Here is a 14,671-nt window from a genome sequence, read left to right on the forward strand (position 1 = left end):
CTCCCCTCCGCCGAAGGGGAGGGGCAGCGGCGTTGCTAGGATACGGGCAGCGGCCGCCATGACAGCGCCGCCATGACGGCGCCGAGGCCGGGGCCGGCGGAGCCCCTGGCCGGGAGCGAGCCGGGCTGAGGCGGGTGTTTCTCACCTTTATTTCACGGAAACACGCAGTGAGTGAGCGAGCGAGCGAGCGAGCGAGCGACAGGTGGCTGAGGAGGAAGGGGGCTGGGGCAGGGGCCTGGCTGAGGTGCGGCCTGGTCTCCCCAGCCCGTTTGTGAGGAGAAAAAAAGCAGAAATAACCCAAATAACCCTCCCGGCCGCGCCCCGCCGCTTCGGTGAGCAAAGCCACTTCTGCTGCCGCCACCCCGGGGCTCGGGGTCACCCTCCCCGGCTCCCCTGGGCCGTGCGTGGCCATTGCTTCCCCCTCGGCTCCCCAGGCGGCACGTTTCATCCCTAAATCATTGCCATTTGTTTTATTTAGAAAATAAACCCTCTCTTCTCGTACTGCGGGGAGCGGCCTCTCTCGTGGCTGTGGGTCCCCTGAAGCGACGCGTGTGTCCTGGCGGGGGAGGAGGTTCGTGTGCGTTCAGTCGGCCTTCGGGAGCTGCCGTTTCCCGGCTGCGATACGGGAAAAACCCCCCTCCCTTTCCCGGGAAAAAGGCTCCGGGTTTGTGCTGCTGCGGCGAGGTCTCCTGCACCACCCGGGGCAGACGGATCCTCGCTGCAGGGGGGGCTCTGCACACCCCCCCCCCCCCCAAAATGGGTCCGGCTGGCGGGGCGGCATCGCCAGGCACGGTGCCGGGGAGGGCTCAGGCAGACGAGCCGGTAAGGTCGTCCCGTATCTCTTCTTGTCTCTTGTAACTGGAGTGCCGGGAGCCAGGTGGATTATTTACTTCTTTTAACCGCTCGTTTTGTCTGAAATAGTAGAAAAAATGTTCCCCTCGACTGCTCGCAGAGGTGCCGGCGGGGCCGAGTCCTGAGTTCTAGATCACGTTCTCAAAGATCTGCATGGAGCTCATGATGTCATCATCCTGCGGGGGGGAGGAGAGCGAGGTCAGAGCCCCCCGTCGCCCTCTTCCCCTCCCTCCGTTGGCCGCGGCGTGACCGGAGCTGTCACCCCCCGTCTCTCTCGTTTCCCCCCGCCCCCAGCACATCGTTTTGGGACGGGAGGAGGAACAGGGGGTTACGTCTCGGACTCGGAGGCCGGGCAGTGAGGAGGAGGATGGCGGTGCTGCCGAAGGCCCCCCCCCCACCCCGTGGAGCTGCTCACCTTCTGGCACGTCTCCAGGAACTCCTCGAAGGTCACCACGCCGTCACCGTTCCTGTCCATCTTCTGCAAGGGAACCGCAGGGGCTCAGCGGGGGACGTCCCCGACAGCGGTGACAGCCCCGGCCCGTGACACGCGGGGGGGGGGTTTGGTGGCCGCGGGGAGGGGACAAGGCGGGACGGTCTCACCTGGAAGAACAGCTCCACGTGCTCGGCGGGCGCGCTGTCCCTCAGGGTGGGGTGGGTGCAGCGCCCCATCATGTCGTAGATGGACTTCATGATCTCCAGCATTTCCTGGCAGGGGACAGCAGGGGGGGGCAGGCTGACAGAGCCCTCCCAACGAGGGCACCTTCCTCCCCCAGCACCCATTTCCACCGTCACCGGCCCTCTCTGGGTGTCTCCCGCGATGCTCCCACCCTGCCCGGCTCCCCCCGGTCCTCGTGTGCGCCCCCCCCTTGTCACCTCCTTGGTGATGTAGCCGTCTTTATTAATATCGTAGAGGTTGAAAGCCCACTTCAGCTTCTGGTGCACCGTCCCCCGCAGCAGGACGGAAAGGCCGACGACAAAATCCTGCCGGAAGAACCACGGCCGTGAGCAGGGACGTCCCGTGGGCATCGTCGGCGCGCCCAGACCCCGGGGACGGACCCGTGTCCTGCCCGGCTCAGCCGTTTGCCCCCCTCCAACGGTGCCGCGGCACTGCCATCGATCGTGGGATGCCCGTGGGATTTTTTTTCCTATTGATCCCATTTCTATTCTCGCTCGTAGCTATTTTTAATCACCACGGTAAAACCGGCGCCGGCCCCCCCCGCCAGCCGCCCCTGCCGCAGTGCCTAGAACTCTCCCGGCCGTCGAGGAGACCGAGATTTTGGCCGTCGCTGCTGTGCCGAGCTTTTATCCCCGACCGCACGCGGGTGAGGAGGAAGATCTGATGAATCACGCTGCTGGGCACGCTTACAGCCGGCGGCGGCTCGAGGAGCGCGGCGCCGGCACGGCTTTTCCCGGCGAGAAGCCGGGCGCGGAAGCGATGCCGGGACGCTCACCTGGAAGCAGAGAGCCCCGTTGCGGTCGGCGTCGAAGGCGTCGAACAAGAAGTGCGCGTAGGTGCTGGCGTCTGTGAGGGGAGGAAGGCGAGAGCCGGTGAACCCCCCCCCACCCCGGCACGCACCCGGATCGGGATTTGGCGTTTTCTCCGGATGCGGCACCCCAAAGCCGACCTCGGGGGTCCCCGACTCACCGCCTTGGGGGAAGAACTGCGAGTAGATGAGCTTGAAGGTGTCCTCATCCACAAGGCCGCTGGGACACTCCTGGGGAGGAGAGCGGGCGCTCGGTGAACCCCGGCTCTGCCGAAATCCGCCCCCCTGGCCCTCGCGGTGGGGGGGCCGGGGCGAGGGTCCCCCCGCCACTCACGTTCTTGAAGCCGCGGTAGAGGGATTGCAGCTCCTTCTTGGTGAACTTGGTCTGCGCCAGCAGCTGCTCCAGCCCCTCGGGTTGGTGCCGTACGGTCGAGAGCTCCACCTCGGCATCACCGCCGTCTGCCGGGAGACGTCGGCAAAGACCCCCGTGGGTCCAGCGGCCTCTCCGCATCACCCCGCGCTTGATCCCACCCGGATCCATCCCTGCTTAAAACCAAACCCCCCTCCCCTTCCCCACCCGGACCCCAAATTCCCTTCATGCCGGGAGGAAAACCGGGGAGCTCTGGGTCGAACGTCCTGAGGGAGAAACCGGCCGACCCGGAGGGTTTCCCCAGGAGCCGCCGGATCCCTGCCCGCCTCCGGCAGCACGTTCCCGGGGCGCGGAGCATCCCGGAGGCACCTCTCACCCCGACCCCGCTAATGCTCCCGCCCGCCCGCGCCCGGCCTGGCGGAAGGTAATTAATAAATGATGGCTCATTAATAATTCCAGCTTGGGAAGCCCCCGCGGACCCGTTCAGCGCTGAGACGGGGATAGCGGGAACTTCAGGCCGGGAAAACCGGGCTGGGGTTGGGGAGAGGCTCCGTCGTGCCGGGGAGAACCCCGGGGTGCTGCTGGGGGAGGGGGTGTTTAACCCCCCCCGTCTCCTGTAAGCCAGCTTTGCCGAGGTGTGCCGGGGCAGCGCCGAGCCCCTTGCGCCCGGCTGGGGCGGGGTTGGGATCGGGGGGCCCCGGGGTCCCGTCCCCGGGGGGTTTGGGGGCACGGAGGCCCCCGGCAGCCACCTCGGGAGCGTTTGGGGGGGTTATTGCAGGCTCCGAGGCCCCCGCCGTCCCACCTCGGGGAGGTTTGGGGGTCACTGTGGGGGTCACGTCTTCCTGTCTTGGGGGTCTCGGAGGTTAAGAGGGGCCCGGGGGCCCCCGGCGTCGCCCCTCAGGCCCGACGTGGCCTGGGGGGTCCCCAGCATCCCTCAGCGTCGTGTCTGGGGGGGGGCTGGAGCCGGCCCGGCCCCTCGGGGAAGGTCAGAGCAAGGCTGGGCCATGACGCGGCAAGGGCGGGGGGGCTGCGACCCCAAACCCTCGGGCTGCACCCCCAGACCCTCCCTGGGGAAGGGGGGGCGACCCCAAAACGAGCAGATTTTACCCCACAAGGACCATTGACGGGCCCAACAGGTCCTTTAACCCCGGGGGGACACCCTGAGATGCGGCGGGGGGGGTGTCTGAAAATTAATAAATCAATTAATTAACATTAAGGGGAGGGGGGCACGCGGGGTTACCTTCCACGGAGATGGGCTCCAGGATGCCGAACTGCTTGAGGACGGCGATGAAGAGGAGGATGACCACGGCCACGGCGCACAGCTCCATGCCCTGGATGCCCATGGCCGGTGCGGGGAGCGGGGGGGGAGCCAGCGTCGGGGTGTCCTGGGTGTCGTGGTGTGTAACCCCCCCCCCCCCGGCCCCCCCTGAAAAAAAAAAACAAAAAAAAACCAAAAAAGCAGAGCGGGGCACCCCGGGGTGGGGGTGAGGGTGCCGGAGGGCAGGTGCCGTCCCGGTGAGCGCTGGGGCGGCTGCTGCGGGGCCGGCCTGCGCCGTCCGTCCGTCCGTCCGTCCTGCCCTCCTCCCTTGGCACGCGCCCACGGCCCCCCCGCGCTCCGGCCCCCTTAGTGCTATTTTTTTTTTTTTTTCCCCATATTTTCTCTTTTTTTTTTTTTAGATTCCCCCCCCCCCCCCCGCCGATAAAGCGCTGCCCCTCTTCCCCACCAGCCACCACCACCCATGGGTGCTCCCTCCACTGCAAAAACGGGGGGGCCCAAACCAGCGTGGGACATAAAAATGGGGTACAAATAGGTTGGTTGGGGTGGCCCCCCCCATCCCCCCCCACCCCCTTGCCCCGTGCGGGGTGTTTGGAACCGGCCCTGGGACGCAATTAGCGCCGGGGCGGGTAACGAGCTGACGGGGGGGTGTCACCGGGCATGAGTAAGCAGCTCAGGGAAGGGCGCTCTGGGGGAAACTGAGGCAGGGGACGGGGGGGGGGGGGCTGTCCCTGTCCCCCCGCCCTGGGGGGGCCTCGTCCCCAAGGCCCCAGGGCCGTCCGTCCCCAGCCCCCCAGGGCCGCCCTGTCCCGGTGGCCCCAGGGACATCCGGGGGTCCCATCCCTGCAGCCCCCTGGGGACGTCGTCCCTGCGCCGGGGGGGGGGGGTGTCCCTGTCCCCGGGGTGTCCCACCCGGGGGTGACTGGCTCTGGGGTGACCCCCAGCTGTCCCGCCCCCCCCGGTGTCCCCCGGGTGCCCCCCCCCCCCCCCCCCCCAGCTCCCGGGGACCCCCGGGGCCGCTCGGAGGGGCGGGGCCAGCCGCCAAGGGGCGGGGCTTCCACAGCCCGGGGCGGGGCCTGTTGCTAAGGGCGGGGCTCTGGTCGCTGGGGGCGAGGCGCGCCCACTGCCCAAGGGGCGTGGCTCACCCGCACGCCCCGCCCCCGCCCCGCCGACACTTCCGCTTCCGCCGCCGCGACCGGAAGTGCTGTTCGCCGCCACCGCCGCCGCCATGGCCTCAAGGTTACTGCGGGTGAGCGCGGCCCTGCGGCTGCTGCCCGCCGCCTCCGCCCGCGCCCCGCCCGCCCGCCGCCTCGCCGTGCCCGGTGAGCCGGGGAGGAACCGGGGGGGGGAACCGGGGGAGGGGGGCGGCGGTGGTGGCGGCACACGGGGAACGGGGCGGGGCCGAGGCCTCCCGGTCTGACCGCGGTGCCCCGCAGGCGGCCTCGCCAGCGACGAGGAGCAGGCGACGGGGCTGGAGCGGAAGGTGCTGGAGGCCATGAACAAGGGACTGGTGAGTGCGGGGCGGGCTCTGGGGGCGTCCGGGTCTGGGGGGTGTCCCGGGTCTGGGGGGCGTCCCGGGTCTGGGGGGTGTCCGGGTCTGGGGGGTGTCCGGGTCTGGGGGGCGTCCCGGGTCTGGGGGGTGTCCCGGGTCTGGGGGGTGTCCCGGGTCTGGGGGGTGTCCCGGGTCTGGGGGGTGTCCCGGGTCTGGGGGTGTCCCGGGTCTGGGGGTGTCCGGGTCTGGGGGGTGTCCGGCTCCGGGGGCGTGCCCTCCCCCCCGCTCACCCCGTGTCCCCCCCCGCCCCCCCAGGACCCCTACAGCATCCTCCGGCCGAAGCGCTACGCGGGGACCAAGGAGGACCCCAACCTCGTCCCCTCCATCAACACCAAGCGCATCGTGGGCTGCGTCTGTAAGTGCCCCCCGCCCCCCCCGTCTGTGTCCGTGTCCCCCCCTCCTCTTCCTCCCCCCCCCTTCCCCCCCCCCCTTCCTCCCACCCTCCTCTTCCTCCTTCCCCCCCAGGCGAAGAGGACAACAGCTGCGTCGTCTGGTTCTGGCTGCACCAGGGGGAGGCCCAGCGCTGCCCCTCCTGCGGCGCCCACTACAAGCTCATCCCCCACGAGTTGCCCCACTGAGGGGGGGGGGGGGGGGGGGCCGGGACCGCGCGGACCCCCCAGCACCCCCCCAGCACCCCCCGGGGGTCCCGCCGACACCCCCCAGCACCCCCTGGGCCGAGCTGAGCCGCCCCCCCTCGCCCCGCTGTGTGTGTCCCCTATAAAGAGTTTGTGTGTGGAGACCCGGAGTCTGTCTGCGCCGGGGGGGTGGGGCAGCACCCATGGGTGCAGCAGGGGAGGGGACGGGGCGGGGGGTGAGGTTAAAGCTCTTCCTGTCGTCATGAGCAGGGAAGGGACGGGGGGGGGGGGGCAGGAGGGGAGGTGCTCGTGACCTTGGAGCGGTATTTGGGGTGGGGGGACCCCACCTTCACGTCCTTCTGCCCTGGGGGGTGCTGGGGTGCAGCCGGGGGGGCCTTGGCGTCCCCCTGGGTGGTTCCAGAACCAAAACCCCTGCCCGGGGGGGGGGGGTTGTGCACCCGCCTGCCTGTCTGCACCGGGGGGCACAACCGCACACAGTCCCCCCGGGGGGCCTCACCGCGTGGCCGAGGTGGTGACCGCCGCGCTGTCACAGGCCCGTGGCCGCGCCCCCCCCCGCCTCTCGCTGCCGTGACCTCCCGTGGTCACCCCCCTCCCCTGGGAACAGTCCCGGCTCCTCCGGCACCTTCCAGGGTCGGGGCGAGGCCGAGCGGCCGCCGGTTCCCTCGTCCCACCCCCCGCAGGCGCTGCTGCTCGGGGGGGGTTGGGTCCCGTCCCCCCCCCCGCCATGACGGGAGCGGTCCCGCTGCTGGGGACGTCGGCCGCGTCACCCCCGCGCCTCCCTGGGGGCTTCTGACGCTGCCCAGGTGATGTCAGCAGCACTCGGAGCACGCAGACGTGCATGTGCACACACACGTGTCCACACAGACATGTCCGCACACATGTGTGCACACAGACATACACACGTGCGCACACACACGTGCCCACGCCCACATGCACGTGTGCGCGCACACACACGTGTGACCACAGGCACACACGTGTGCCCCCACACACACGTGTGCCCCCACACACATGTGCCCACAGACACACACACGTGCCCACAGACACACGTCCACACACACACGTGCCCCCCCACACACACGTGTGCCCACACACACGTGCCCCCCCCCACACACACACGTGTGCCCCCACACACACGCGCGCGTGCGGCACATCGGCCCCCCCAGGTGCTGGGAGCAGCCGGAGCTTCCCCGGCCCGGCCCCGGGGGGGGGGGGGGGGTCCCTGGGGGCTGCCTGATCCCTGCTCTGTGCCCTCCCACCGCTGACGTTATCGATGACGCCAGGCCAGCCGTGACGTCATACACCCCCCCGGCCGGAGGGGCGGGGCTCTGGGCCTCCCGCCCACCCCCCCACCCCCCTCCGCGGGCGCGGCCAATGGGAGCAGCCGGCGGCCGTGACTGACAGCCGGGAGCGGCTCCGCGCTGCGGCGCGCGGGGGTGGGCGGGGCTTATCCCCGCGGGGCGGGGCTGCGGCGGCGGCAGAGGGCGCGCGAGGACGCGGCGGGCGGGGCCTTTCCCGGCACCACGTGACGCGGCGAGGACGCGGGGGGGGGAGGGGGGGGAGGGCGCCCGCGGCGGCGCGGCGGAGTGCGGCGGTGACGTCACCCCTGTCGCAGAGGGGCGGGGCGGGGCGCGGGGCCGCGCGCCGGAAGCGGGGCGGCGCGCGCGGAAGGGCCGGCGCGGGGCGGGCGGGCGGACAAGATGGCGGACGGGGACAGCGGCAGCGAGCGCGGCGGCAGCGGCAGCGGCAGCGGAGGGTTCGCGACCGCCCGCGGAGGAGGCGGCGGCGGCGGCGGCGGGACCGGGTCCGGCGGGGGGTCCGGCAGCGGCGGCGGCGGCGGCGGGGCGGGCCCGGAGCAGGAGACGCAGGAGCTGGCCTCGAAGCGGCTGGACATCCAGAACAAGCGGTTCTACCTGGACGTGAAGCAGAACGCCAAGGGCCGCTTCCTCAAGATCGCCGAGGTGGGGGCGGGCGGTTCCAAGAGCCGCCTCACGCTCTCCATGGCGGTGGCCGCCGAGTTCCGCGACTACCTGGGCGACTTCATCGAGCACTACGCCCAGCTGGGGCCCTCCAGCCCCGAGCAGCTGGCCCAGGCCGCCGGCCCCCCCGGCGAGGACGGCGCCGGTCCGGGCCCCCGCCGCGCCCTCAAGAGCGAGTTCCTGGTGCGGGAGAACCGCAAGTACTACCTGGACCTGAAGGAGAACCAGCGCGGGCGCTTCCTCCGCATCCGCCAGACCGTCAACCGCGGGCCCGGCGGGCCGGGGGGGTTCCCGGGCGGCCCCCCCGGGCTGCAGAGCGGCCAGACCATCGCCCTGCCGGCCCAGGGGCTGATCGAGTTCCGCGACGCCCTGGCCAAGCTGATCGACGACTACGGGGGCGAGGAGGACGAGCTGGGCGGCCCCGGGGGCGGCGGGCCGGGCGGCGGGGGGCTCTACGGGGAGCTGCCCGAGGGCACCTCCATCACCGTGGACTCCAAGCGCTTCTTCTTCGACGTGGGCTGCAACAAGTACGGCGTCTTCCTGCGGGTGAGCGAGGTGAAGCCGTCCTACCGCAACGCCATCACCGTCCCCTACAAGGCCTGGGCCAAGTTCGGCGGCGCCTTCTGCCGCTACGCCGAGGAGATGCGCGACATCCAGGAACGTCAGCGGGACAAGCTCTACGACCGACGCGCCGGACCGCCCGGTCCCGGCAGCGGCAGCGGCGCCGGCGACGACTCCGACGGCGACGACGTGGACGACGACTGAGCCTCCCCCGACCTGAACCCCGCCGCCGGCCCCCCCTCCCCCCTCCCGTTTCCCCCCCCCCCCGGCCCCCTCTCTCCCCCCCCCCCACCTTGCAACGGGGCGAAGGGGTCCCCGAGTCCCCGTCGTTCCCCCCCTGCCCCCGCCGCCGGAGAGAGAGAGAGAGAGAAACCGGCCCGACCGCGACGCCGCCGGCCTCCGGCCCTCCCTCCTCCGCACTCACGCTCCCCCCCTCCCGCCAGCACCGTCCCCCCGCCGTGGGGGACGCGCAGCCCCGAGAACTCCCCGTTTTTCGGGGTGGTGGGGGGGGGGGCACCGCACGGATTCTCTCTCCTCTCCCAAAGCCCGGCCCGTGCCGACACGGTGCCCACCACCACCGTCGAAACCAGCATCCCGGCGCCCACGCCGCACGCGGAGGTGTAGCCACCGCGGCTCACCGGGCCGGCCGCCACGCGCCGAAACCTTCGCCAGCAGAAGAGGAGCCGGGCGAGGGGGGGGGGGGGAGCGACGGAGTCGGCAAGCGGGAGCTGTCGGGAGCCGGGGGGGCATTTTGGACCAACGTCCGTTCTCTCTTCTTTTATTTTCCCTTTATTTTCCCTTTTTAAATTTTTTTTCCCCCTTTTCCAAATTATTTTTTTGTTTTGTTTTTTTTTTTTTTTTGGGATGCAAACTGCTAAACTCCGGGCGCCCAAACTGGAACCCACACCCGAGCCGGCGCAAAGCTGGCAGGTTCCTACAAATTCAGGCGGACTTTCTCCATTTTGATGATTTACGACTCTTTTTTCCCCCCTTTTGCCCCTGAAGCCGGGGGGTCGCAGGGAGAGGCAGGTTCACGCGGGCACAAAGCACAAGGAAAACTCGACGGGGCGCAAGATCTTCCCCTTCTCTCCAAATAAGGCGGCCTCCGGCGAGCGCCGGCTCCGTACCGGGAAGGCCCGGCCAGGTTTCCTTCCCGTTTACCGTTTTGCCGGCACCGAAAGCGGCACGGCCGGGACCCCTGGGCACCAAAATCCGCCCTTTGGCCTCTTTTTTTTTTTTTTTTTTTTTTTTTTGGTTGGTTGGTTGGTTTTTTTTGTTGGTTGTTTTTCTTTAGTAAAACCAACGCGCCGCCTTTCCTCAGTACCTCACACCGGCGCCGGCGGGTCGGTAGCACCGGCGGGACTGCGCACCCCGCAGCCGGGGCCTCGGCTCTTGGGTTTTTTTGGGATTTTTTGGGAAGGGGGGGGTGTTCCTCTTTTTTTTTTTCTTCCTTTTTTTTTTTTTAACCACCTGGCCACACTGGCTCTGCCGCGCTGGAGCCAGCGGGGTCGCTCCAGCCATCACCTCTCATATTAAATGGATTTTTCCACTCTCAAATGGTATTTTTGGGGTTTTGGGGTTGGTTTTTTTTTTAGCTAAATCGGGTCAATCCTGCCCTTTCCAGAAAGGTTTTGGGGTGTTTTTTTTTTAACCACCTTATCCCAGGAACTCTGAACTGACCAGAGTTCATCGCTCTCCATTCCAAAGTTTCAGGTCTTTTATTTTTTTTTTCTGTCCAACGGCTTCTCCAGGTTTAGGACTCTTTTTTTTTTTTTTTCCTTTAAATTAATTTTTTTCTGCTATATTTTTTGGAAGCCTGCGCACGCCCGCCCTCCGATCTCAGCTGCCTCCTTAATTTATTGTCGCGGATCCCGGCGTCTCTCCGCTCGCTCCGTATTTACTGGGAAGCGAGGAACGGCCGGCAGCGACTCATCTTCGCTCGGCGAGGGGACGCCGACTCCGTCCCCCCAAAACCCAGCAGAGCCCCGGGGGACGTCGTCTGTCCATCCGTCCGTCCGTCCTCCGAACCCTTTGTCGCCTCCGTAGCTCTTTTTAAAGGGATTTTTAACGTGAATTTCTTCCGTTTATCCCGTTTTTAATTCTTCTCCGTCGCAAAGGACTGGGTTTCCTCACTCACACGGGAGCAATAGTCTTTTATCTCGATGTCCGAACCGCGTCCGTACTGTATTTTGTACCCTAAGGCAGCTCTTTCCAGTGACGTCCTGCTGTATCCACCCATCGTTCTGGTTTCGCGTTGGCGCGCCTTCCCTTCTTTGCCGCGGAGAAAAACCGACGAAACGCCGCGGAGAAAAACCGACGAAACGCCGCGGACGGCTCCGGATCGGGCCGGGGTGGGAGGGGGGGAGGCAAGACGGCGGCCACCGCTCGGCCCCGCGTCTCGGCGGCGATGGACTTGCCGGCGTTCGGCTGCCGGGAGCCGGTTGCGAAGACGCAGGCGGTACCTCTCCTTTTATTTTTGAAGAGGATCGTATATATATATATATATATAAAAAAACAAAATATATATATATTCTTTTTTTTTTTGGCTGAATTGCAGTAATTTAGCCTTACCTTTCTACTCTAGGGTAGCGGCGCGGTCGCCGCCGGCCCGGCTCACCTCTCGGTAGCCTCCTAGGAAATACGTGGAAGAGGGAAAAAAAGGCAAATAAGGCCAAAAAAAAAAAAAACCAACCCAACAACCCACCATTAAAACCAGGACCCGCTGCGGCAGACGACGTTTTGCTTTGGCAACTAGAAGGCTTTCTCCCGCCGGAGAAGCGATGCGTCCGTACGGAAACCTTCCGCGGCTCCGTTTCACCTTCCAGCAAACGGGCGAGAAGAGCAGAGCGCGTCGGAGGAAGAAATCTCGCAGCAAAAACACAAAACCATCTGAAAAAGAAGATAAAAATCGGGGAAAAAAAAAAATGGGGGTTTTAGCTGCCGGCGAGAGCGATACGGAGAGGCGGGCGGCCGAGCGAGGGCTCGGGTGGTTTCTGCGAGGGGGGAGATGGGGGTTTTTTTTTGGTGAGTTTTGGGGGTTTTGGTTCAGCCCGCTGGGGCTGCTGAGAGGGGGGAGCCGGCGGGGAGCCCCCCCCCTCGCGCCACGGAGCATCTCCCGAGGAAAGCGGGATGACGGTGACGCCGAAACCGGGCTCCTGCCTGCGCCGGCAGCTCTCCGCGGAACCCGGACCTCGTCGTCACCGAAAACGCCTGCCCGCAGCCGGGGCGCGGGGAATTCGGCGTTGAGGCGGCGGGTTTGGTTGTTCCCTTATATATATGTATATACACATGTGTGTGTGTGTATATATGAGATTTGGTTGGGGTTTTGTGGTTTTTTTTTTTTTTTTGGTTTGGATTCTGTAGAAAACGGGCAAATTGCTTTTTTTTTTTTTTTTTTTTTAAAAAACCAGAAGGGGGGAAAAAAATACCCTAAATTCTTGGAGCTTCCAGATTTCTGTTGCCCCAGAAGGGACGGTTTGAGAGCGCGACTATCGCTGTAAAAAAAAAAAAAAAAAAAAAAATCTTGTAAATCTTGTATAGCGCCCTAAAATCAATGTAAATACCCAAAACATCCGGGCCGAGAGCCGGGAGCCGTCGGCAGCTCCGTTAAAAGTTAAAACCGCTTCAATTTTTTTCCCCCCAAGAGAAAAATATGGAAGAAAATTGGAATTATCCTGCCTTGTTTCCAGCCATTTTGGTGTCACGGGCACGAGAATCCCCTCGTGGTCCCTCGCTGTCGGCGGAGGACGACTGGGGGGGGAGGGGACCGGTTCCCGGGGCTGTCGTGCCGGGGAGAGCGGTGGTTTCTCTTGTTGGTGAAAAAAAGAAAAAAAAACAACCAACCACCCACCAAACCAAACCCTCGCCGGCTTCTCTTTTAAAAAAGAAAAAAGTTGGAAAAAAAAAGAAAAAAAAGAAAAAAGTAGAAAAAAAAAAGAAAAAAAAGAAGCGTGAGCGAGCGATGACGGTACTTGAGCTGATGCACAAGGAATCTCTCAGCAGATATTTGCCGCCGCACTCGCCGGGAGAGGGTTCCCGGTGGGAAATCTGAACCGTGGCGGCGGCTCGCCGGAGTCTCCGCGGATGCTCGGAGAGATGTTCCTGGTAGGGCGAGGCTCGGCCGCGGGCGCCGTCGCCCTCCTCTTCCTCACGGAGCCGGTCGAGCCAGCGGCGCCTGTGCCAAGCGGAGCTGGTGGTTGGTGCGTCGGCGTGAGATCCAGGCGCCGGAACAGATCTGAGATCGAGCCGAGCCGGCCGGTGAAGAGCGCGGCACCGGCGTCGGTGGCTTCTCACCGCGGTGGTGGCGACCAGCGGTCGTAGGCGTTTGGGGTTTGTCGGCTGTGTCGAGGCCTCAAAACCACGGCGTCACCGGCGGGCAGGGGGCCTCGGAGCAGCGCCGACGCAACGGCCGAGAGCAGGTCCGGCACAGGCGGCTCACCCGTCCCCGGCGCCTGGTGGAAACGTGCCGGACGGTTGGTAAACATCGGCGTGGGAGAAAGCCGGATCCTCCACCGAGAGCCGCCGGGGCTGGGACCAGCTTCGGCCGGCGTCTGCTGAGAGACCAAAACGTTCACCCCGAAGTACCTTGACGAAAGAAGAAAGTTTTATTCCTCTTATTTTTTTAATGAAAGAAAAACAAAAAATAAAGCAAACCATGCACTTTAGGCGGCCCAGCGCGGGGCTGCCGGCGCCCGGGGGGGGTTCCGTCCCCCCCTCTCCCTTCCTCTGCGGCCGGCGGGGCGGCTTCGGGAGACGCCGGGGAGCGGCCGGCGGTTGCCGAAGGCAGGTCCTGGATTTTACCACTAGCAAAGACGACGCCCGACGTGACGAACTCCTCATGCTAGCGAGCACTCCTTACCGTAGCAGATTTTTGCAAATGGAGTTTTACAAGTCTATATTTAAAGAATTGTATGTTTGTAACAAATAAAAAGTATGCGGAAAAGTGAATGAAAAAAAACCCCCAGCCTGGCCCTGTCTCGCTCCTTGCGGGGGGATTGGGGGGGGGGGGTCCCCAACCGTCCCTGGGGGTCTCACCGGTGGCACCGGGGTGGTAGGGGTGGCATCTTGGGGACCCCCTGGGGCTCTGGGGTGACACGCAGATGGCGCAGAGGGGGCCACAGAGCTGGGGGAGCACCTGGGGGGCGCAAGGGATCGGCACTGTGGGGAGGGAGGAGGGTTTGGCACGGCACACGCGTGTTGCGTGTGTCACGGCTCACGCAGGCACGCCAGCGTGCGCAGACAGGTCCGGCAAGCCGCGCGGGGAAGGCGCGTGCACCACGCACGGGGCTGCGTGGCGCGTTCGCGGGTGTAACGTGTGTGCACAGGCGTGTGTAAGGTGCGCGCACCACACACACGGCTGCACGGCGTGTTCCCAGCCGTGTGCGTGGCGCGCGGCCCGTGCCGGGCAGGGGATTGGCAGTCCCACGCCGGCCCTGGCAGCGAGGCAGCCCGCTCCCGGCCGGCGTGCGGTGACGCAGGCGCCGCAGCCCGCGCCGCATTTAGCTCTGCGGCTCCCTGCGGGCACGGGCTCATCTGAGGACACGAGCGGGAGCTGCCTGCGCATGAGCCGCAGCCGCTTACCGCGGCACCACGGCACCACCGCCGCTGCTGCAGGCAGCCGGGGCCTGGCGTGACCCCGTCCCCGGGGGGGGGGGGGGCTGCATCCCTCCGACCGGGGCCCCTCGCCCCGCAGGGAGCAGCTGGCAGCGTCCCCGGGGACCCCGTCCTGCACGTCCCCCGGATGCCGGGGTGGGCAGCTGCTCCAGCTCCCCCCGGGTGGAGCCGGGGGGCTGTGGGGGGAGCACTGGGGACAGCTGGGGGGGCCCCAGATACGCAGCCGGCACCTGTGGCAGTTGCTGCCTGCGGGGCAGGTGCAGGCAGCGTTCCCTCCGGGGGGGAGCTGGGAGCAGCTGTGGGGCCAGGGAGGGGGGTGCGGCTTGGGGGCCCCCTCAGCTCCTCACCCGCAGCAGGGCCCCCCCTGAGGGCCCCCCCCCCAGCAGCTGCA

General features: G+C 66.4%; 3 protein-coding genes and 1 long non-coding RNA gene across 8 annotated transcripts; 3 read left to right on the forward strand and 1 right to left on the reverse strand.

Annotated features, from left to right (window-relative positions):
* Nucleotides 1-21: 21 nt before the first annotated feature.
* Nucleotides 22-3,164, forward strand: LOC142598324 (uncharacterized). 3 transcript variants are annotated; one of them, XR_012832583.1, is made up of 2 exons: nucleotides 22-171; nucleotides 479-3,164. It is a non-coding gene; the product is annotated as an uncharacterized LOC142598324 (long non-coding RNA). The 3 variants fall into 3 exon arrangements; XR_012832584.1 differs by having other exon boundaries at nucleotides 36-167; XR_012832585.1 differs by lacking the exon at nucleotides 22-171 and adding an exon at nucleotides 224-332.
* Nucleotides 902-4,118, reverse strand: KCNIP3 (potassium voltage-gated channel interacting protein 3). 3 transcript variants are annotated; one of them, XM_075736621.1, is made up of 8 exons: nucleotides 3,947-4,118; nucleotides 2,671-2,795; nucleotides 2,498-2,567; nucleotides 2,304-2,374; nucleotides 1,726-1,833; nucleotides 1,453-1,557; nucleotides 1,268-1,330; nucleotides 902-1,028 (listed from the first exon to the last, which is right to left on the reverse strand). In XM_075736621.1, exons 1-8 carry the CDS (start codon nucleotides 4,047-4,049, stop codon nucleotides 981-983), a joined length of 693 nt encoding a protein of 230 aa, XP_075592736.1. In that variant the 5' UTR covers nucleotides 4,050-4,118; the 3' UTR covers nucleotides 902-980. The 3 variants fall into 3 exon arrangements, with proteins under 3 accessions (XP_075592736.1, XP_075592734.1, XP_075592735.1); XM_075736619.1 differs by having other exon boundaries at nucleotides 2,304-2,567; XM_075736620.1 differs by lacking the exon at nucleotides 902-1,028 and having other exon boundaries at nucleotides 1,181-1,330.
* Nucleotides 4,119-5,138: 1,020 nt separating this feature from the next.
* COX5B (cytochrome c oxidase subunit 5B) lies at nucleotides 5,139-6,271 on the forward strand. The gene is made up of 4 exons (XM_075736633.1): nucleotides 5,139-5,304; nucleotides 5,419-5,492; nucleotides 5,790-5,889; nucleotides 6,000-6,271. Exons 1-4 carry the CDS (start codon nucleotides 5,211-5,213, stop codon nucleotides 6,110-6,112), a joined length of 381 nt encoding a protein of 126 aa, XP_075592748.1. The 5' UTR covers nucleotides 5,139-5,210; the 3' UTR covers nucleotides 6,113-6,271.
* Nucleotides 6,272-7,805: 1,534 nt separating this feature from the next.
* On the forward strand, nucleotides 7,806-9,015 carry PURB (purine rich element binding protein B). Its single transcript, XM_075736415.1, has one exon. It carries the CDS (start codon nucleotides 7,828-7,830, stop codon nucleotides 8,869-8,871), a length of 1,044 nt encoding a protein of 347 aa, XP_075592530.1. The 5' UTR covers nucleotides 7,806-7,827; the 3' UTR covers nucleotides 8,872-9,015.
* Nucleotides 9,016-14,671: the final 5,656 nt, after the last annotated feature.

This window comes from Balearica regulorum, chromosome 27, assembly GCF_011004875.1.
Source record: "Balearica regulorum gibbericeps isolate bBalReg1 chromosome 27, bBalReg1.pri, whole genome shotgun sequence".
Lineage (NCBI taxonomy): Eukaryota > Metazoa > Chordata > Aves > Gruiformes > Gruidae > Balearica > Balearica regulorum.

Coding starts and splice junctions, on each gene's coding strand:
- KCNIP3 (XM_075736619.1), bottom strand. CDS start 4,049: ATGGGCATCCAGGGCATGGAGCTGTGCGCCGTGGCCGTGGTCATCCTC. Junction 1,834..2,303: donor ACGGGGCTCTCTGCTTCCAG/GTGAGCGTCCCG, acceptor TTCTTCCGGCAG/GATTTTGTCGTCGGCCTTTC. Junction 1,331..1,452: donor ACGTGGAGCTGTTCTTCCAG/GTGAGACCGTCC, acceptor GTTCCCTTGCAG/AAGATGGACAGGAACGGTGA.
- COX5B (XM_075736633.1), top strand. CDS start 5,211: ATGGCCTCAAGGTTACTGCGGGTGAGCGCGGCCCTGCGGCTGCTGCCC. Junction 5,305..5,418: donor CCGCCGCCTCGCCGTGCCCG/GTGAGCCGGGGA, acceptor GGTGCCCCGCAG/GCGGCCTCGCCAGCGACGAG. Junction 5,890..5,999: donor GCGCATCGTGGGCTGCGTCT/GTAAGTGCCCCC, acceptor CTTCCCCCCCAG/GCGAAGAGGACAACAGCTGC.
- PURB (XM_075736415.1), top strand. CDS start 7,828: ATGGCGGACGGGGACAGCGGCAGCGAGCGCGGCGGCAGCGGCAGCGGC.